Source organism: Setaria italica, chromosome IX (assembly GCF_000263155.2).
Source record: "Setaria italica strain Yugu1 chromosome IX, Setaria_italica_v2.0, whole genome shotgun sequence".
Classification (NCBI taxonomy): domain Eukaryota; kingdom Viridiplantae; phylum Streptophyta; class Magnoliopsida; order Poales; family Poaceae; genus Setaria; species Setaria italica.
In genome coordinates, this window is record NC_028458.1 from 33,900,390 (window position 1) to 33,922,284 (window position 21,895).

Here is a 21,895-nt window from a genome sequence, read left to right on the forward strand (position 1 = left end):
TGCCTTTAGCAACTCCAAGAGCTCCCTTTAATTAATCATAAAATCTTAATTAGGGGAAATAGGAAAAAATGTTGCTCCAACAGGTCCCTCAAACCTACCGCATATTTGCGTCCGCCCGCATCGAGAGTCAATCCGCCTGCAAATTTGCATGGCGCTTCTCCTCCCCCAATCGGCCCGCGTTACTTTCCCGCGCCCACGCCTAATCCATTCGCGCTATTTTCTTTTCCGTGCGCGCCATTCCTTTCCCGAGCATCGGCGGCAGCAGTGGCGCCATTCCTTTCCCGAGCGGCGGTGGCAGCTCCTTTCCCGAGCGGCGGCAGCGCCGGCGCAAGAGGCCTGGAGAAGGAGCCGCCAATGTCAAGTGGTTCCATCCGGCAAGGACAAGATCGGTGCGGTAGGCAGAAGATGCGCCGAGTCATGGCCATCGGCGGCCCCTACGCCCAATGGAATGGCGGCGTCCAAGATTTCCAGTTTGCTAGCGGTGAGTACCTTGGCCGGACCGGTGAAGGTGAGATTCGAAGTGAAGGGCAGAGTCGACGACCACCATGTCCTCTGATGGCAGGCCTTGCCGGCGACGATGATGATCCCCTGGCGGAGCAGTACCCTGGCAGCGATGCTCCCTTTGCATCCTTTGAGCACATGGCCAACGGCAACACTTTTCTGAATGGTATGGTTCTCATATCCTGTTATCCTAATTCGTCAATCAAATTTATGTTTTGTTTTTGGATCCTTAGTTTGTGTAAAGATTTGAGTTAATTTTGCTAATGTGTAGTGCTCTGTACATGCAATTTCTCACAAACTGTGAAGATTTGATCAGAACTGTAGAATGCATTGTTGATTTTTTCTGGCAGAATCCTGTGGTAGTTTAGTCTGAGGACTTTGTTTACAGACAAACTAGATATAGATATCCTGACAGAGTCAGAAATAGTAGTACCTGAGTTTTTTGCTTCAAGGCATCAACTATCATTCTGATTTCAGCTCATGAGACGCAGCAGACTGCGTATTAAACTTCGTTGCAGTTTCAATCATCCAGAACAGTCAAAGTTTTCTTGTCAACCTACCCTGCTTGCTCTTTCAGATCTTTCTGATGCTTCAGAATTCATATATAGGCAAAGTGCTCTACTGCTTTGCCTAATGGAGCTTGTCTGTATGCATTTCATTTTTACAGTTACATTGAAATTTTTTTTCTTGGTTATTGTGTGGCATGCTTATTCTGATGCTTCGTTGCTGACAATAGAAATCTTGAGTTATAATTCTGCATCTGTACTGATTATACTGTGGACAATTGCCTTGAGGTAGGGCTAGCAATATTCAGATGATATTTTTCCTTAGGACTTTTCCTTTGTGCTTGGTGTTATATTTCCTTTGTTCTCCAAAATAATTGAATCTTTGCCTATGATCAAGTTAAAATAATATATCCAGCTTTGATAGAAAATTTATCAGTGATTAAATGCTTGTAGGAAATGGATATTTTTCCAACATGATGATGGATGAAACTAATCAAGGGGCAACACATATGCTTACCAACAGTCACAGGCAATTGAAGTCGGTCCAGCAGCCCCCTCCGCAAGGCCAAACCATAAGAGATCCAAGAATTTCAGTGACCACGAAGATGAGGTTTTGGTTTCAGGGTGGCTGAATGAAAGCTTGGATCCGGTCGTAGGCAAAGATCAAAAAGGTGGCAAGTATTGGTCTCGTATCTATGAGTACTTCCATGAACACAAGACATGCCTCTCAACGCGAACTATGAATTCTCTCATGCACCGGTGGGAGACCGTACAAAAATACGTGAATAAGTTTGTGGATGTGTAACACGGATTGAGTTAAGACATCAGAGTGGTACTACAATTTACTCACTATGCAAGACCAGGATTTGTTTTGACTATTTTATTTTTATATATCATATATGAATATCCCTTGGATGTTGGTGTGTGCAGGTTGTAGAGGCATGTGCTTTGTACAAGTTCAAAGACGAACATCACAAAACATTTCAGTTCATGCATTGCTGGAATAAGCTAAGAACACGACCAAAATGGCGTGCTAAAATTGATGAATTGACTGCTGCTAAAACATCTAACAAAAAAGCAGAAGACAAGCTCAACTGCTGATCCGAGTGCAAGTTTACTAAGTGAAATATGACAAGGTGAGGTTTAAGGCCTAGAGGATAATGCATTAGCATGGCCAATTGGTAAGAAGAAGCAAAAGCAACACTGCTGCAAGAAAAGAAAAAAGTGTGACAGCAATCTTAGAAAATATGTGGGCACAGAACAAAGAAATTGATGGGGAGAAAGAGTAAAAAAAGAGGAAAGTTCAACAAAGCATTTGCTCTTGAATATGATCAAGTTGCAAATGAAAAAAAATACTTCTTGAGGTGATGAGCTAGGAGGTCCAGTTGCAAAAAAGGAGGGATGAAGAGAGGATTATGACCATGGACCTTACTGCCATGCTAGATGAGCAAAATAAATACTACATGTGCTTGCGGGCTGAGATCATGAGCCGACTATCTATGCCTAGTACTTAGTATTCGATTCTTCTAAATAGTATTAGTAGCAATTGTTCTGTTACTGTTCTGCAACTTGGCATGTCTCTGTTATGCAAATTCAACATGTTTTCATGTTTCAGATTTGAATCATACTGGAAGCTGTTCATGTTTTTTTTTCACGTGGACCTTACTGTCATGAACAATCAGTCATCTAGGACTTTGATATATTTATCACCATGTGTGTGAGTGGGTTTGGAAGACAATATTGTGTCTATATCCATGTGTTTCAGTTTTGTCCCTGCTTCATTCTACTTCATTGAGCTGTGCCTTCTTTTAATCATCGATCGTAACGTGCATTTCATGAATTCTTGAATATTTTATTATTCACTTGCATATTGTATAATATGACTGCAGCCTTCTTTTGTATACTCACAGCGTGTTCAGGGGCAGAACCTTTTTTGAGTTCTTTGTATTTTTCTGCTCGTTTGTACTAGCCTCAAGAACCTGTGTCATGGGTCGTGACATAATCTGAAACCCATGCTATCCGAAGAAAAACCCTATGTGCCAGTATCACAAATAGTAGTTCTCATATGAATAACATTGTGAGAAGTACAAATAAACTTATAACGTATCCATAATTATTGAAAGTAGCAAATAAATATAAACTATAGGTAATCATTTGTAGAGGTCTGGATAATGTTGCCACAGGTGCTCAATAAGGTCATCTTGAAGCTAATTGTGAATATCTTTGTCCTTTATATTCTTGTAATTTTTAATAAACTCCTCAAGTTCAGATGTTTCATCGTGAGAAATATTCACCTTTTCTCTCACCCCATCATAATTTAAATTATCTTCCTCATCGCGCTCATCCTCAACTATCATGTTGTGCATAATGACACAAGCCCTCATGACTTGTCCGAGGGTATTTTCATCCCAAAATCGAGCTAGACCCCTAACAATAGCGAAACGAGACTGTAGAACCCCAAACGCTCGATCCACGTCCTTCCTACAAGTTTCTTGGGCAGTTGCAAAATATTTCTTCTTGTTACCTTGTGGTTCAGGTATGGTCTTCACAAATGTGGCCCACGAGGGATATATGCCATCGGCAAGATAATAACCCATTGTATATTCGTTGTTATTAATGGTATAATTCACCTTTGGAGTTTGACCTTCAGCTAGCCGTGCGAATAAAGAAGACGGGTGCAAAACGTTGATATCGATGTGCGAACTAGGCATCCCAAAGAAAGCATGCTAAATCCACAGATCTTTATCCGCAACAGCTTCAAGTATAATTGTAGGCTCATGCACATGCTTGGTGTACATACCTTGCCATGCCGAAGGATAATTTTTCCACCTCCAATGCATACAATCAATCGACCCAAGCATACCAGGAAAACCTCTACTCTCTCTAATGGAAAGTAATCTAGTAGTATCATTTTCATTAGGTGATCTCAAGCACTCATCTCCAAAAACCTCCACAACAGCACTAACAAACCTTCTCAGACTCAATAGCAGTACTCTCACCAATACGGACATAATCATCTATAGCATCAGCTGCTACTCCATAAGTTAACATCCGAAATGCTGCAGTAATCTTTTGTAGACTAGAAAGGCCAAGTATACCGGTAGCATTTCTTTTCTGCATGAAATATTCATCATGTTGTTCTACGGTATTCCATATGCGTACAAACAGTGTACGACTCATTGGAAACCTACATGTCAAGAGTAACGAGACACATATATAATATGATTTTTTTTAAAAAATGGTCCAAATAAATCTATTGTTTACATATCCTCGTCTGAAATAACTATGTCCGTATAATCTTGATACAACCTCTGATGCCCTGCCTGTTTGTGAAGTACTCGATGCCCTAGGATAGAACCACGATATTTTGTTTTATCATCGGACTCATTCGCATTCACGACCACATGAGTAACAGAGAGGAAGAAATCATCATCATCATCATCTGACGATGAATCCAGCACCAGTTTTGGCTTCGTCAACTCATAGCAAATCCGTTTTACTTATCCAATTGGAGTTGGAGATAGCAGGAACTGCTTTTCCTAGGCAGGGGTGGTGGCGAAGTGCTCGTGCAGACTTCTGGCGGCGGTGTGGAGATCGCGAGGGGGAGGGAGGTGATCGTGAGGGGGATTTGGGCAGCCTAACTAATGGGTCCAATTATGATGATGTGGCCTATTTAGAAATATTGAGGGGTAGTTATTAGCGATCTGCTGTGGGTTGATATGTTTTTGGGGGAAATTTTTTTTGGAAGAGCCCCTAATATATAGTTTTGGGGAAGAACTTTTTGTACTCTTGGAGTTGCTTTTAATAATTATACGCTGAGGCTGTATGAAAGAAACATTGGAATTAAACTAGTTGGGGATGAGCAGGATGTACGAAAGAAGCAACGGCATACCATGGGCTGCTAGGTTTTTATTTTCCTAGAAGGAGAAGAGGAATGGGCTCACAAATAAAAATAACAGGCCCTCAGGTAAGATTCAGGAATCTTTAGGCCTTAACTATGTTGTTTATGGGCTGAGGAGGCACTTCTGTTGGGCCAGTGGCGGAAATAAGATAGATAACTAAACACTATAACCCAGCAGTAGCTCAATAAGAGGCTTACAACGGTCCAACAAACTAGATGAACTATCTCAACATTATTTTACATAAAAAAGTTGGTGAATGTAAAAAAAATATAGAGAAAAAAATGTTGGTGAGTGAAAAAATGTTTGTAAATAAAAAAGAGACGGAACGTAGCCAAATCACTTATGGAAGCCATCAAATCTCTCAAATCATCACCCGAGTAATGGAAATTAGCCCCTAGATCAGCCAAGCTTGACATAGATAGACCACACGTGACAATAAGACAGTACATAGATAGCGTGAGCGATAGCGCGGGACCATCTGGATATTAGATACAGATATTAGAGGACTTGTTTGGATGACAACAAGTAGATACAGCCGGCGAAACAGACTCCCTTGAGGATAGGGATTGAAAGGACTACGCTACTGCCAAAAGAGAGGGAAATCGACCACATACATAGGGTCCCGGACCAGCCCACTAATCGTTGTGTGTATATACACGAAACGTTGCGCGTTCAAAGCAGGGCGAGCCACGCAAACTCGTTCCGGCGCGCACGGAGCGGAGCACCATCACCAATCGCGCGCCATGGCTGCCGCTGGTGACGCCGGCCGACGACAAGGGAGGACGACCGCGGCCATCGTGGTGCCAGCGGTGCCGCTGAGTTCCGGTAAGCCAATGCCGCGGGTGGGCTTCGGCACGGCGACGCCAACGTTGGGCCAGACCGAGGGCGACGCCGCCGCCGTGACGGATGCCGTCCTCCGCGCCATCGGCGGCGGGTTCCGCCACTTCGACACCGCCGCGGTGTACAACGCCGAGGCCGCGCTCGGCGACGCGGTGGCCAAGGCCGTGCGGGCGGGCACGATCGCCTCCCGGGACGAGGTCTACGTCACCTCCAAGCTCTGGATCGCCGACGCGCACCCCGGCCGCGTCTTGCCGGCGCTCGAGAAGACACTACAGTGAGTAGAGTACAAATCATGGCCCATTCCCCGAGAAAGCGTCATTGACCATCTTTTTTCTTGTCAGGAATCTGCGGATGGAGTACGTGGACCTGTACCTGATTCACTTCCCGGTGAGCCAGCGGCCGTCGGAGGTTGAAGGAGGCCCGGTGCTGGTGAAGAAGGACCTGGTGGCGATGGACATGAAGGGGGTGTGGGAGGAGATGGAGGAGTGCCACCGGCTAGGGCTGGCCAGGGCCATCGGCGTCAGCAACTTCGCGTGCAAGAAGCTCGAGCACCTGCTCTCCTTCGCGAAGATCCCGCCGGCTGCTAACCAGGTGGAGGTGAACCCGTGTTGCCGGCAGAACAAGCTGCGGGAGTTCTGCAGGGCCAGAGGCATCCAACTATGCGGCTACGCTGCATTGGGCGGGAACGGCACGCCGTGGGCCAACAATTCTGTCATGAAGTGCCCTGTTCTGAAGCAGATCGCCCAGGACAGGGGCAAAACCGTCGCCCAGGTAATTTTGTTCGTTCTAAAGTCTAAATCACACATTGATCGAAAACATCGATTTAATTACTTTCGCAGTATCAGAAAATTAGCTCCCGTCTTGGGTATTTATTACAAACTTTGTCGGCGAGATGCAGGTGTGCATTAGGTGGGTTTACGAGCAGGGCGACTGCGTGATCACCAAGAGCTTCTCCGAGAGTAGGATGCGAGAGAACCTCGACATCTTCGACTGGGAGCTCACAGAGGACGACCACCGGAAGATTAGTGAGCTCCCAGAGTCTAGGGGCAACTACGATTTCCTTGTCCATGAATCCGGGCCATTCAAAACAGTGGAGGACTTGTGGGACGGTGAGATCACTGCCGGCCAATGTAAGCAAACGGCGCTTGTTTCGTCTGACTGATGAATATGATGTTCTAATGGTTTCTGTCCTTACAAATATGCAACCAATATATTATATATTGTGCTAGTGTTTTGTGTGTCTCTTGGTTATGGAGGCACGAAATCTTTTTATCGTTGCGGAAAGAGAAGAAATCAGAAAAAAAATTGTGAGTAGAGTTGGGCTTGGGTTTGGACCATTTCTGCTAGTTAGGGCTTGGGCCATGCCATTTCGGCTTGGCTGTCCGAAGCATGATCGTCATTTGACACGGCATGAATGTAGGGGCTACGCCATGCCCATGATCTCGGCACGGCGGGTTGCATGGCATGCTACTATGGTACATCATCTTGATGATATAATATGACAATAGAAGCAAACCCATCCATTTGGTCTTTATGTTCCCCACTTGTGTTTATTTCTCCTCTCCTAACTAGAAATTATGTGGATACACGTATGAATTGTGTGGAGAAATTGTGGTCAATGACAAGATAAACCTTATTTGGTGACATTTAATGGGAGTTGGGCTTGGGCTAGTACGATTACAACATCACAGCGGCATATCATTCGATAAGACCACCACCAGATGTCTAACGGGATGTACTATCAGACCAAACACGATGATAGCTACTCCATCCATTTAAAATTTAAGATCATTTTAGTGTTTCTAGATACATGATTTTTTATATTTTTTATATATACCTAATAAATATATATTATATTTAGATATCTATGTATCTAGAAAAGCTAAAACGACCTACATTTTGAAACGGGATATTGTATCTTTTGTTATTAGGATCGTGCCCGTGTGTTGCTACAGGCAACATAATTTTTATATTGCAAAACATTGGATTCAATGGGATAATAAAAATATAAAATATGTATGAATATGAAATAAGTATATCATCCAAGATTGGATTCAGCAGGACAATAATCATGTGGAACATGTACGAATACATGTCATCCAAATACCACCCTCATCTATCCTATTTCTTTGCCTGTGATGCACCAAAGGAAATGTTTTACAATGCCTGGTAGTCTTGTCCTCCAAGCATTCGCTTCGTGCGCCAGAAGATCGACGAAGAAGTTGTGCCGCATTTATAGCATCATGTACGTAAGATAAGTGCTTACTTTAAGTTAAGCTCTCGTGTGATGTGATTTATCGTATATTGTAAAATTACAAAGGAACATACAACAAAGCATATTTACTCACTTTTTCGATGTGCACATTTCGAGGGCTATCCCACCATGCCATGTACTATAGAATAAGCCATCCATCTGAAAATCTGTGGTATGATGAATCATCAGCTATATAAATATACGAACATATATTTTAAGAAATAAAGAATATTGATACTCTAAAATGCCGGTGTGTCAGAGCTGATCTTACCCATCAGTGTCTTCCACAATCCCTTTCACGCGTTCAAATTTCCATTTGTGAACATCCTCCCATGAATCAGGTTTAAGCTGTCTAAATGCGTCCATAAATTTTAGGCAAAACCCTACAATCTGTATCGCATAATGTTTATATGGCACATCCGTGGCATATTTTGGAATGGGTTTAGTATCAATCACAATAAATTTCTTCCGCTTAATGTCGAGTACATAAAGCAAGTAGGTATTGACATGCTTCCATGGCAAGAGAACCTGCAAAGCACTCAGTACTAGGACCACAAAGGATATGTAATGAACAAATAACGACATGAAAAGAACTTACATATCTACAGCCTAGTATGTCATATTTTACTATTTCCCATCCACCAATCACATCACCCAACTCTTTACCACTGTGATGTTTACGATATTTTTCATGACGTGTTAACTCCAACATTTTCTGAAGCAGAATGATATATAGCCATGATCAGTACCACTTATCAATTTTATGTATAATTAGTAAATATAAATAGACAATGAATGCAGCATATTCCACAGTATGATTGTAATTATAAACAAGCTAACTTACACAGAATCACAGATCCACGTGATGCTTTGCAACCTTGTTGTACCTTATCATCCCTTTAGCCTCTCGGTATGCAAGAAATCTGATACCTAAGTTGAAAAATGGTTTAGGCATGGGCGAACCTCGTTTCAACAACACCTTGAGATCACCGAGTTTATACACAGCAAATCACTTCTTACCCAAATCATATTGCAAATCAATATATAAACACAATGCATAAGGAATTATAATAAACTGCAATACTATTAACAAAAGTGATGAAGTACCGAGCTTACTCCAATTTCGCAGGATCCTTGATTGTCAAAATATAATCACAAAAAATCTCAGCTAACTCATCTCTCTCCAAGGGCCAGTCCTTGTAGTATAGAAGAACATCTTGCTTATCTGAGTCTATCTCTGTATCGATTTTCTTTGGTTTAAGTGCATTTTCATGACTGTTCGTGGATTTCCTCTTTTGTTTGATCTGCTGAAACTCGTTAGGTTCTATTATTTCTGCAAAGTCACTAGGGCTTCCGATGGTTTCATCCTCATTACGTAGTAATGGTTTACCTAACCGTTCATTAAATATAGTTGACAGTAATGTAGCTGCCATTTTAGTCCTAAATTTTACCATACTCTCCTGTACATTAGTAGTAACACATTTAATTCAGAAAATATGCTAGTAAAAAATATTCACTAATTACTTGTGTTAAAGTTATACATAAAGTACGTGATCCACGGTAGTGCACAGATGGTCCCCAGTCCAATACTTTATAAAGGCAACCATGAATAACCCTCATGAGACACTACAGAATCATTATTATACAGAAAAAAGTAAGATATATACATATGAGATTGTAGAATTGGTATTTTAAATTAGTGTGCAATATCATACATACCCATCAAACTGTATTCTGTCAACCATGACTTCCACAACATCCCAGGTGTCAACATTGACGTCCGTCTAAGCATGATCTTTAAGGCCAGTGCATTGCAATGTGTATTCCTTCTACATCCGCAATCCCTTCAACTGTTTGTACATGTACTGGTTAATTAGTATGTGTAGTTTGCAAAAAAAATAGAAATATCTGAGATCGCAAAAACTCACAGTATTTTTGAGGTCTCTACGCCCAAACAATGTTCTATAAGAATCTAACACATGTATCTTATGCCTTTGCACATTCACTACAACAAGATACCAGTGTGTATCTTTTATATTTATTGGTAAGAACAACTATCAAGTATTAAAAACGTAATGTCAGTCAAGGAACGTATATTGGATAATTGAAGTATATCGTAATGTTGAAAATAGTAGTTACCATATCGTGTTGCATGTACGATAATACCCTTTCAGCCAACTGTGGAACCTATGAATCCCACGGGAGGGATAGTGATCCTCCATGTCCTCCATGTTCCATTTTTCTTCACCATCCCCCTTCATTAACATGGTCATACTTGTATTTTCTAGGTAGCACGTACCACTTGGCCTATTTATCATATTATCTTGAGTCCGCAATAGGTGGATATACGCATTTATGACCTGTAAAAAATCAACCATGAATAATTTCTCAATATAAAAAAGATTTTTGTTCCCATAAATTTGCACTCGGGGTTATTACCTCATCATACAGGTATGCGTTTCGATAAAATAAGCACTCCATGTGATTCCTATTCACTAGGACATCATCGATGAGCACAAGCTCTTCCCTACCTGGTTCAACTGAGATCTTTTTAGCAGCTTCAATGAAGGCATGATCATTGACATTACATTCGTAACCTAAAATAATCATAAAATTTGAGGATAAAGATCATTGCACCTGATAAATGTTGTGAAAATATATCAAATTAGCAACCTGATATATGAATGAAACATAAACTACCTTCCGAAATCTTGAAAGCATCTTCTGACTCGTTGGTTTCGTTAGGGATCAACACCTGTTGTGACATATCAACATCTTTGAGTTTGTTAGGTGTCAAACCCTCTTGGTATTTATTAACATCCAAGTAATCCGTCTTTGGAGTAGTTTCCTCTAGTTCCAACAATATATCCATACTATAGCCACCCTCGTCACCAGTGGGCGTCAGCTTCATGGATGGCTGCTCCAAGGATAACTATTGATGGAAAAAAGAGATAACATATAAATTCATTAAGTTAGTACCAGTTCTGCAATATGATTTAGTGAGCATTAAGCTTGTGGGTAGCTTACCTCGGAACCGTCTGACATGGATGGACGCTGAGATTTAGGATGCTGAATGTAGTGGTTTAAAGTTCACCAGGATCGTACAATGACTTGCGCTTCTTGACTGCTAATACTGATTGACAATGCAAAAAGGAGTTTGCTAAAAAAAGGAGTTATAAGCAAAGCAACAGTTTCAACGAGACAATTCCCCACAATAAATTATTTTTCTGAAAGAAACACGATTACAGTAAATAGTAATTATATTAGAACTACAACTGCCTTTCTCTTCGCATTTTACAAGAAGATTATTTCAAAAACCAAAATTCCCCACTACATCATGGCCTGCTAAGTCAAGTTACCATTCAATCTTAATTCCCTACCACATCATATCTAATTAGGCCTAATTATGATCTAATCATAACAAACATGATTAACAGATTAATTAACATAACACATGCCATATCGGAGAACCTCTTGGGTATAATCATGTTTGATTAGGCCTAACCATGATCTAATCTACATGAAAATGTTTAACAGAGGGTAACGAGAACTCACACTTGAGCTGCAACGCCGCCGCTCGCACGGCACCCTCCAACCTTCCGGTGCAGTTTGCGATCGAGCGTTCAGCTTCCCAACAGATCGGCGTCAGTCTAGTAGCGAGGTCAGGGAGTAGGCGATGAGAAAGCTTCAGGAGAAGAAGGATATAATGGATTGCATGCATCCTTACCAATGGTCAACAATTACCTAGCGAGGAGGTTAGCGAAGGCACAGGGCAAGCAATGGCAGCGCGGGGCGAGCGACGGGTTTGTCCTAGGCGTGTGCGTGTGCGATGGCGGCGACGAGTTTGTTATGGCGGCTGATAGAAAAAGGAAGGGAAGGAACCAACGATACAGACCGAGTACAATTCTTTTTCCAATTTCCTCCCCAGGCCTTTGCAAATGGAGTGACTGCGCACAGCCGCCCCAAAGTTAGGGCCCAATCTGGCGCATGCATGCAAGGAGTTAATTTTTTAATCTTTCCTTTCTTTTAACATGCCCACAAAATCTCGCGGATGCATGGAGTTGATTTTTTAATCTTTCCTTTCTTTTAACATGCACACAAAATCTCAAGGGATTGCTTGCTTGCTTCTGTCTTGCTCTTCTTTTTCTTCACGCATAAACTCCAACTGCTATCTCTTTCCTTCTCAAGGTATTTCCTGCCGACTTGTCTCTTTCCTTCGTCAGGTTCTCCAACAGTCGCCGCTTCATCTTCTCAAAACAGTCTTGTTTTATTCCTTCAAGTAATCCTCCTTCCAATTATGATGCAACTTATCAAATTTTCTCCCTGCACTTTCTTATATTACTATTCCATTGATCAGGATAGCAAGCACCCAATCATGGTGCGTTCTATAATCAAATCAAAATACATTTCCATTACCTATATTTTCTAAATATAGAGCCTCATTTTATATTCAAGTGACACTGAGCAGCGAGAAGCAAAGGTAATTATTACAATTGTCTTCATATTAATTTTTTTTACATTGAGGTTTTCCCTAAGCCTGCTATTGAAATTTATTTTATGCGGGAGCCCAAAGTGTTTGATCAGTAGATGAGCACTTTGTTCTCCTACTTGTGCTACGACTATGATGCATTTCTTTGTAGCAAATGAAACACCGCAACATCCTTGTGCATCGGAACCTGCATACCTTTTGATGTTTACATATTAATATCGGTTCACATGAACGCTCCACTTAACGGTATGAGCATCTATGCATAGTTGCGTGTGTTTTCACAGAGAATTGAACTTGGGGCTTTTATATTTGTATAAAACAAACAAACTTGACAAACGGTTCCCATTTGTTATTCAGACATCTCTGTGGTCGAGCTTCCTAACAGAGTTCCTTTTGGATTCCATGCCTTGTTTGTAACTGAGGTAACGATCATCTTTGGTGCTTGTGTTGAGTTGCAACAAATCTTCTTTCTGAGATCATCAGGTACATAAGGTCACCAAATTAAGAAATTTAAGGATAAATAAAGTTTATATGACTCAATTATTAGTTAGTTAATAAAGCATTATATTTATAATTTCCTCTAACAGGGTAATAAAAAGGTCATGGTACATGGTCACTATCTAAAAGGTTCATATAAGGAAAATCCTCGAAAAATATGATTCAGTATGTCGTGAACATCCAAACTTTGAAACACAACACAGAGTTGCGGAGCATCCTAGCATTACTACTTGTTTTTGATAGCTAATGTAAGGGCACCTGCCATCTTTGTAATTTGTTTCCGTTCAGCACGTATCCACTTGCATACGTCTGCAGCACAAAAATCAGAGATCGAAACTATATAACTTCAGTGAAACGAAGTTATTGAGCATAAAAAGATGTTACCTTTCAAATCGTATGCATCTGAACATATGGGAGAAAAAATAATTTGACTATAATCTGTAGTAGTCACTCCACCTAACAGGCAAGGGAAAATTGAATTAAAAACTTAAACAGGCAAGGGGATACATGAATTTAAAAAATTAATGGTTAAATATATTGTTAATTTTATTATCAAAACTGGGTGCTCATTGATAATGTCATACCTTGCATCGTAGATATCTTGACATGGAGGGCGCTAATGTCTTGAATTGATAAGCCGCGCGGTGCCACTCCCATACGTGGCGTTGAAGGTGTGGGTCGTTCATGTGGATTATGATGAAGTTTTTCCTACAAGCAACAACATTAATTCCGATCGACCCACGGCAGATAATTTCATATGTACATAAATACACATACCTTTGATTCATGATTACCACGTGCCTGTTAGGTCGCCTCCTGAAGTCCCCATATCTTGGATCTCAGACATATATACAACCACGCCTATGACATCTTGAACCACAAAAAAATATATGCTTTGCATTTTAGTGTGAAACCAAGGACATCATATTTTGTTAAATGATAGTGTGTATAAATTGATGAGTCACCTGCAAAAGTATCTACTGGCTAACAGTATATATCCTCAAATTTTCTAAAGGCACGAGGACACTTTGAAATCCAGATGGGCCTCTGTGGAGTCTTGATTACAGTGTCTGGTAAAAGGACGATAGCGTATTATTCACACAGACGGTACATATTGGGAATGGGATCCACATAAGTTGGCGTAAAGTACACCCAAAAAGTCATATGTTTCACCTTCAATGAGCACATTGTTGAACATCATATGATGGTCGCCGCACGCAACTGCCTCCATCTTGGTGCCCTGGACAAACATTGTAGCCAACATACATCAGTAGTTTGCAGTGAAACCACAATGCATCCGCCTAATTACACATGCATATAAAAAAATGAAGCACGCCGATGATTGAAGCACCTGCTCATCAACCAATATTACGCGCAAATACTCCTGTCCTCCATACTCTCGTATGTTTCCTTTCCAGAAAACCATGATGCTCACATCCCATCTCTAGAAGATGTGTTCCAGCTCCACCTCATGAAACTCAACCCACCTATAATTCTGAGATTTTGTACATATACAATGCGAGGATGCATCATAGCGTACAAGATAAAAACTGATGTCGTCATTCAAATGAAATCTCTACCACTTCAAAAATGATGAGTATCATACCTGTTCATTGTCGGTGCGGGCAAGGATATCAGCGGTGTAGGCAAGGTTACCCTCTTCCTCGAAAGTGACATGTAGGAGGAACCCATAGCTGAATAACTGCAAGTTGAACATTTGTACTGCAGTGAGTCTTATTCGTTAGGAGAGATGAAGGAATAATGATATAGGAGCTTATCACTTCGGTGTACTGTTCCATAGTTACAATAAAAAATATTTATCACTATGTACCCTTGTTATTTGTATATCATTTATGTACATGTTTTATGACTATATACTTCCAATCTGACTTACAATACGACTGAATCTAATGCTCCTCCAATTAAAAAGATGCTAGCTGCTACTGCCTACTCCTAGACACTTCTCTCTCTTCCTCTTATCCCATCGAAGCATAGGTGCTAATTGCAAGGAATTGGTACTAACAATGGCTAATTATGGAACTAACAATGGATAATTTTCATTGCCTAAAAAACAGTGGGTAATTTCAACTTAATTAGGATAGGGTGATTAACCCGAAGCTATTAGGGCCTAACCTAGACTATTCTTGATTAATTAATATAACATATGCCATATCCGAGAATCTTCTTGGGTATAATCATGTCCGATTAGGCCTAATTATGATCTAATCATAATGAACATGATTAATAGATTAATTAACATAACACATGCCATATCTGATAACCTCTTGGTATAATCATGTCTAATTAGGCCTAATCATGATCTAATCTACGTGAACATGATTAACAGAGGGTAACGAGAACTCACACTTAAGATGCAATGCCGCCGCTCGCACGACACCCTCCAACCTTCCAGTGCAGTTCACGACCGAGCATTCAGCTTCACAACAGATCAACGTCGGTCTAATAACGAGGTCAGGGAGTAGGCGATGAGAAAGTTTTAGGAGAAGGATATAATGGATTGCATGTGTCCTTACCGATGGTCAACAATTACCCAGTGAGGAGGTCAGCGAAGGCGTAGGGCGAGCAATGGCAGCGCGGGGCGAGCGACGGGTTTGTCTGGGGCGTGTGCGTGTGCAATGGCGGTGGCGAGTTTGTTATGGCGGCTGATAGAAAAAGGAAGGGAAGGAACCGACGATACAGACCCAATACAATTCTTTTTCCAATTTCCTCCCCAAGCCTTGCAAATGGAGCGACTACGCAGGGCCGCCCCAAAGTTAGGGCCTAATCTGGCGCATGCATGCAAGGAGTTGATTTTTTAATCTTTCCTTTCTTTTAACATGCCCACAAAATCTCAAGGTATTGCTTGCTTGCTTCTCTCTTGCTCTTCTTTTTCTTCACGCATAAACTCCAACTGCTATCTTCTATTAATTTTGACCTTGACTTTGACGATGCACTGGCAGTTTCCTATGTCTCTCAACCTTCCTGCATGACTATGCATTTTCACAGAAGATTTAAAGTCTAATCCACATATCGTTTGCTGCTGACATTTTTCAATTTGGATTGCCAAAACATTACTCATTTATATTACATACAAATATACAAAGTGCAGAAGTATCATCTGCTGCTGACATGAAGCTTTAGATTGCCAAAAGATCAACCATTTATTAGATACAAATATGCAAAGGGCAAGAGGAGCCCTTTCCTCCATTTTCCCTATACCTACTAAATACAGTTCCGCAACGGTCATTACAACCTCCTATGATTCCTAATGAAGTTTGTTGTTATAAAAGAAAGCACCGTGTCACACGCATTAGACACCACGGCTAGCACGGCCGACGCCGCCAGCAAGATAGCCTTCCACTGCCTGGTCGCCGCCAGGATGGACGCGGCCACGGCCGCCGCAGCGAGGATGGCAATGGCATTCTTGAGCGAGGTGTACTTCTTGACACTCGCCCTGCACCCCTTGCAGTGCACGATGTGGCGGAAGTATCCTAAATTAACAGGTTGATAGAAGATGGGTGTTTATAGCTCCACAGCTAATTAGCTTTCCATTCATATGCAACTTTGAAGGATTTATTTTCACCAATGCAACAAGAGTTTCCAAAGCTGCTACAACTATCTCAGGGTCTGACGATGCCAGGAGAAGCTTAAAATGCTGAAAAAAGTAACAAATTAACATGAGGCGACTAAAAAAACATGGGTGGTTACAATTAGCATCCTCTGAAGTCATGAGGAGGTAGTTGCACAAACTTTTAGCTCACCTCAAGACAAGCAAAAGAACTTTTATTCTAGCAATTCTCCAAAACAATTTGTATAACTTATTTTTTCAAGGTATCCTTGCATTGTAATAGGTCCTAAAACACGAGTCTTCCCACCGAATAGTAGATCCTGTCTGAAATCCCCTCCAAAAACAAAAGTCTTCCCACCGAACGACAGATCTTGCCGGCCCATTATATCATGTAGGCTGTTATCTAGGGCTTTCATAGCTTGCCTCTTTGCCATAGACGCCTCGTCCCAAATGATGAGAGACGCTTGCTGTAGTAGCTTTGCAGTACCACTTTGTTTGGTGAAACTACAACAACCACCATCCTCAAGAGTAAGGGGTATCTTGAAACGTGAGTGGGCTGTCCTCCCACCAGGCATTATAGACAATACGACACCAGATGTAGCTGTAGTAATGGCAAGCTTGTTCTGATTGCGAAGGGTTCCAAGAAGTGCCCTGTACAAAAATGTCTTTCCTGTACCGCCAGGTCCATCTACAAAGAACAAACCGCCTTGTTCGGTGTCCACTTTGGACATTATCTCTTTGTAGGCAGCCCTCTGCTCCTCGTTTAGGGAATAGATAGTCCCACATCTTCCGGATTCTAATCAATGCTTGCCTCCTCAAATATCTCACGAGGGATACCGCTAGCGTCGTCATATGCGTCGTCAATTCCTAGGAGAGGGAACGACCTTATGTCCTTCTCCATAGATTGCAACATGATCCTAATGTCAATCAAAACCATCTGTTCCACCAGACTCGGGTTTGGATTGTTACGCCTGTAGTCTTCTAACATTGCGTCAAGGTGTTTTGTCCACAACCCAAACACATCATTCGGCTCGCAGAATACCAATATTGTCACGAATAACCTACGCAATGAGGATGGCATATGGAACAAACTGTTTTCAGTAAGAGACTCATCAAATGTATTATCTTCTTCGATTAGACCTCGCATCTCCGCAGCTTCACGAAACAAGGGCAGGAGCACACCATCAACAGTCCTTAGGTCCCTGTATGAAGTAGCCCTAGCAACATGGTTCAGGAGAACCCGAAGAAAGTAGCGTTCCCCCTCAGCCGGATGAGCTGATACGAGTCTCCCGATCTGGTATACGGCGTTTTTCCTTAGTTTCCAAAATTTACCATTAGATTCCCAAGTATAATGCTCCGGAAAGTCACGGTACAAGATTCCTCGAGCTTCCTCATGAAGCCTATTGTAGTCAAAGTACGCTGTCAGCATTGACTCGTTGGCAACTGGACCCTTGACAACCCGTTCGATCTTGTCCCATTTATGATATGTAACCATATGCATGTCGGGAAGATGAAGCTGCAGATGCTGCACTAGTGGATGGTTCTTGCTCAAGTCAAAGTCATATATCCTCCACATCACTTCTGGAGGTGTCACCCACCGGGCCTCTCTGTACTGCGTGATCTCATCAACGTTCCCCTTGTCATCTTTTTTTTTCCAGCCTCCCTAATAGCCACAGGCGCTCTGTCATGGCCCTTGTATATGTATTTGAATAGGCATTTCACGGATTTAATGCTACTACATGCCTCAACGTTGATGTGGCAATTGAAAGTACACAGCAGACATGGGTTGTATGGGACGACCCACTGATTGTCCAGGATGTGACCTCTAATTATTTCCTTACAACCATCATCGCATCGCCGATGGATGGGGTACGAATCCTTACCTTGTGACATTGAATCGCAGAATGGCCGCGGGTACTGTAGAGGTCAGGGTACTTCTTCTTGTTTGGTAGCTCAGCAGAGATAAGCAGGTCATACTGTTCTGGACACGTGATCTTGTACTTCCTCTGCATTATTAGCAAAAAGTGTGCATGCGGCAAGCCCCTCTTCTAGAACTCCACGACATATATGAATGCACGAACCTTTCCAAGTATGTCTTTTTCCATCAACACCTTCTTGAGCTCCTCCAACTTTGCCCTGAACACTTGAGTTACAAGATCTGGACGGTCCTGTGGACTCTGACCAGGATAAAGCTCATTCGTGATCTCATCCCAATTAGGATTGCATGTCATTGTGAGGAAGATATCCGGTTTACCAAACTTTCCCACCAGAGCCATCGCATCCATGTACCGACACCTCATATTACGGGGCCCTCCGATGAAAGTCGGCGACAACACAGTACGCTTACCAACCTCATCAGCGTCTTCCACCCCCGTACGCCAGCTGTCAACCAAACCTTGGTACAAGTCAGCCCTAAGAATGTCCTGATTGTTGCGGATGTCGTCTAGACATGAGCTTTCGATCTTAACGTAGGTGTCGACGACAAACTGCTGGAATAGACGCTTGCCGTATAGTATAGGATTAAAAATCCTAGGCCGCATCTGGAATTTGTAGCAATAGTAATCATGCACGGAGACATATTTATTTCTAGCAGACCCTACACACATAAACATCGTTCATGTTGTACCGTGATTGACGGCATGCAAAACATTTGTCTAATGTTTGTAAGACACTATAAAGACATCTGAATTTACCAGCATCATCGTCACCACCACCATCAACACGCGCCTTGCAAATCGCTTGAGCTTTATTGACTTCAGCCACAGTCATACCAACTTTTGGAATGCAGTTGTGCCACTCGAGCTCACCTCTTGGAAAGAATAGCGGGTATGAGAGAGCGTCGTAGCACCCATGATAGGACCGGATGCCATGGATCGACCTATCCTTCCCTTGGAGGACAACACTATTATCGAATTGGCTCCGATGCTCGCTCCCCTCAATCCAAACGGCAGCAACCTCTGACGTCAATGGCACGTTATATGTTCTATGGTCTAGCCGTTGGTCAAGGTTCAACTCAACATGGTAATCCTCAAGGTTGTCAACATGGCCCATACTCCTAAGATTCTCTGAGTAGGGATTAATGCCATGTAAGATATCCTTTAGCCTCCGGATGACTTCCCTGTCTTCTTGGGCAAACTTCTCACGGTACTTGCGGAGCCTATGCTCAAGAGACGGATCGTCGTCGTAAAAATAAAGCTCGAGGTGACCAGGTTCGTGACCATCCTCTTTACCAAATGATCTTATGTTATGGTAGATTTGACCATGGGCACAGAATGTGTAAATTCCACAGTTTCTCATGTCGGTGGTTACACGATCAAGTTTACAGTACATAGAAGTGAAATAGAAGTGACCATTGAAATATCGGATGTTTGCACGAAAATGCCTAGCATCAGCGTCCGAGCTCGACCACAATCTCACGAGTTCCGATGGTGTCTCATGGGTGGAAAGATGAATCTTTCCACTACGACAACCGAATCCAAGTGGCTCAGACTCAAACTTCTTTGCATTGTAGTGCTCGCAGTTATCCTCTAGCTTGAGCATGCGCGTCACATCAGGGACATTGGCATAAACCGCATCGTATGGATCTGGTACATCGGGTTCGTTGGGATCTTTATTAGTCATCTCGATATCAACATCCTCATCAACTTCCCAATCATCAGGTTCTAATAATTAGCACGAGTATGAAGTGTTAGATTTTGGAAATAAGATAAGTCAAAGGTCACATAGATGCGCTGGAGTGTACCTTGGCGTCCAGAAAGGTACCCCTCATCCTCTTCCTTGTCGTCCTCAAATATGATATTCTCATCGCAATCTGATGCAACATTGGCACATGAGTGATGAGACAAACGTTTTTACATAGGTAGAATAATAGCATGCAGGAAGCACATGCAACATTTACCGTCCTCTTCCATAGAGGCATGTGTCTCTGCCTGTCCACCATGTGGAGGCATTGAATACGGCTCGTCAACAATAGATGGCTATGTCTGAATACCTATAGCGTCATTAGGTGCAGGCCTAGTATTTTCTGCGAAAGATTAATTGTAGGTGAGACATAGAAGAGGTATTGACAAATAAGCAAAGTAAATTTCTTTTTACTCGCTCCAAATACATTAGATGCAGTGAAGGGATGGGAGTCGCGAGCGTCCGTTTGGGTGCCACCTTTAGTAGTAGAATAGCAGTAGGATAAATGTAGGTTACTTTAAATATCATAATAATATAACATATGAATACTAAGGTGGGCAAAGGATGTGAGCTAATTACCATTGTCCATGACACAAGACGTTTGAGTCGGCTGGCTCGTATAATTGAATTTTTCACAAGCAAGCCGTTTGGTATTTCTACCAATGGTTGCTTCAAACATTTGATTACACTGGTTTAGACGTGAATTTCTAATTCCAGGAGTCACAGGCTTGCTATGGATGGTGTGGTTTGCAGGGACTAGCTAGGGGGTAACGATTGTAGGGGATTGCTCCACAGCTGACTGGATGTAAACAGGCCTGCCGTTTACAAGGGGGATTTCCATATCATCCGATATTCTTAACGGTGATTTATCAGCAGGAGGGAATACTAGCTCCGGGGTAAAGTGAGGGCTTGGCATAGCGATAGAGTCAGGATGCAAATTGCTCGCCCGTCGTTCCTTAACCATCTTTTTATAGTCTCTGCTGACCTATCTTCTTTTCTCTATATTGTCCTGTGGCGTCATCAATAATTTCTTTGCAGCTCTCAAATCACGCCGCCTCTTATTTATTAGAGCCCTCTGCCCCGGAGACATTGCCGCCCTACGTGCCCTATCCCTTCTACGCCTACGCTCGTTAGGTGAGAGGTCATTATTGGAACATGGTTCTAATCCAGCACCTAAAAAATGAGTTGCATTGATGTTTGGTTAATGTGTTTGGAGCATTAAGATGGCAACAATTGAGAATAACAAGATATCTATTTGATTTATGAAGAATAAATATGATCCATGTGTTATATTTAGCAATGTGTCAGAACATTTATATCAAACATTAAAGATAATGGTAATTAACAATCCAATATAGCAGCAATATTTAAATGTTGCCAACATACACATAATTAATTAATGCGATGTTTTCATAAACATATAATGAAATATTAATAAACAAAGGTACAAATTATACCACTAGAGGAAGCATTCATAATTAAAAAGCACTAAATAATTAGCCTGCACAGGATTACCTGCTTCACCCACAGGGCTGCTACAACTTTCATCCCAAATGTCCCCCATGTCACCAAAAGTAGCATCGTCATTGCGTAATGCAGCATTTATATCTAAAAAAGTTTTAGAGTTACAAATTCCTAAAATCATAGGCATATCAT

At 41.9% G+C, this 21,895-nt stretch overlaps 1 protein-coding gene across 1 annotated transcript; it reads left to right on the forward strand.

Annotated features, from left to right (window-relative positions):
• Positions 1 to 5,569: 5,569 nt before the first annotated feature.
• On the forward strand, positions 5,570 to 6,977 carry LOC101755677 (probable NAD(P)H-dependent oxidoreductase 2). Its single transcript, XM_004983382.3, has 3 exons — positions 5,570 to 6,023; positions 6,091 to 6,520; positions 6,648 to 6,977. The coding sequence occupies exons 1-3, from the start codon at positions 5,653 to 5,655 to the stop codon at positions 6,909 to 6,911; spliced, it is 1,065 nt and encodes a 354-aa protein (XP_004983439.1). The 5' UTR covers positions 5,570 to 5,652; the 3' UTR covers positions 6,912 to 6,977.
• The last annotated feature ends 14,918 nt before the right edge of the window (positions 6,978 to 21,895 follow it).

Bases quoted from the DNA above. Each gene is read 5' to 3' on its own strand.
- LOC101755677 (XM_004983382.3), top strand. From the start codon at position 5,653: ATGGCTGCCGCTGGTGACGCCGGCCGACGACAAGGGAGGACGACCGCG. The intron at 6,024-6,090 runs GTGAGTAGAGTA...TTTTCTTGTCAG, and splicing joins GCGCTCGAGAAGACACTACA to GAATCTGCGGATGGAGTACG. The intron at 6,521-6,647 runs GTAATTTTGTTC...GGCGAGATGCAG, and splicing joins GGGGCAAAACCGTCGCCCAG to GTGTGCATTAGGTGGGTTTA.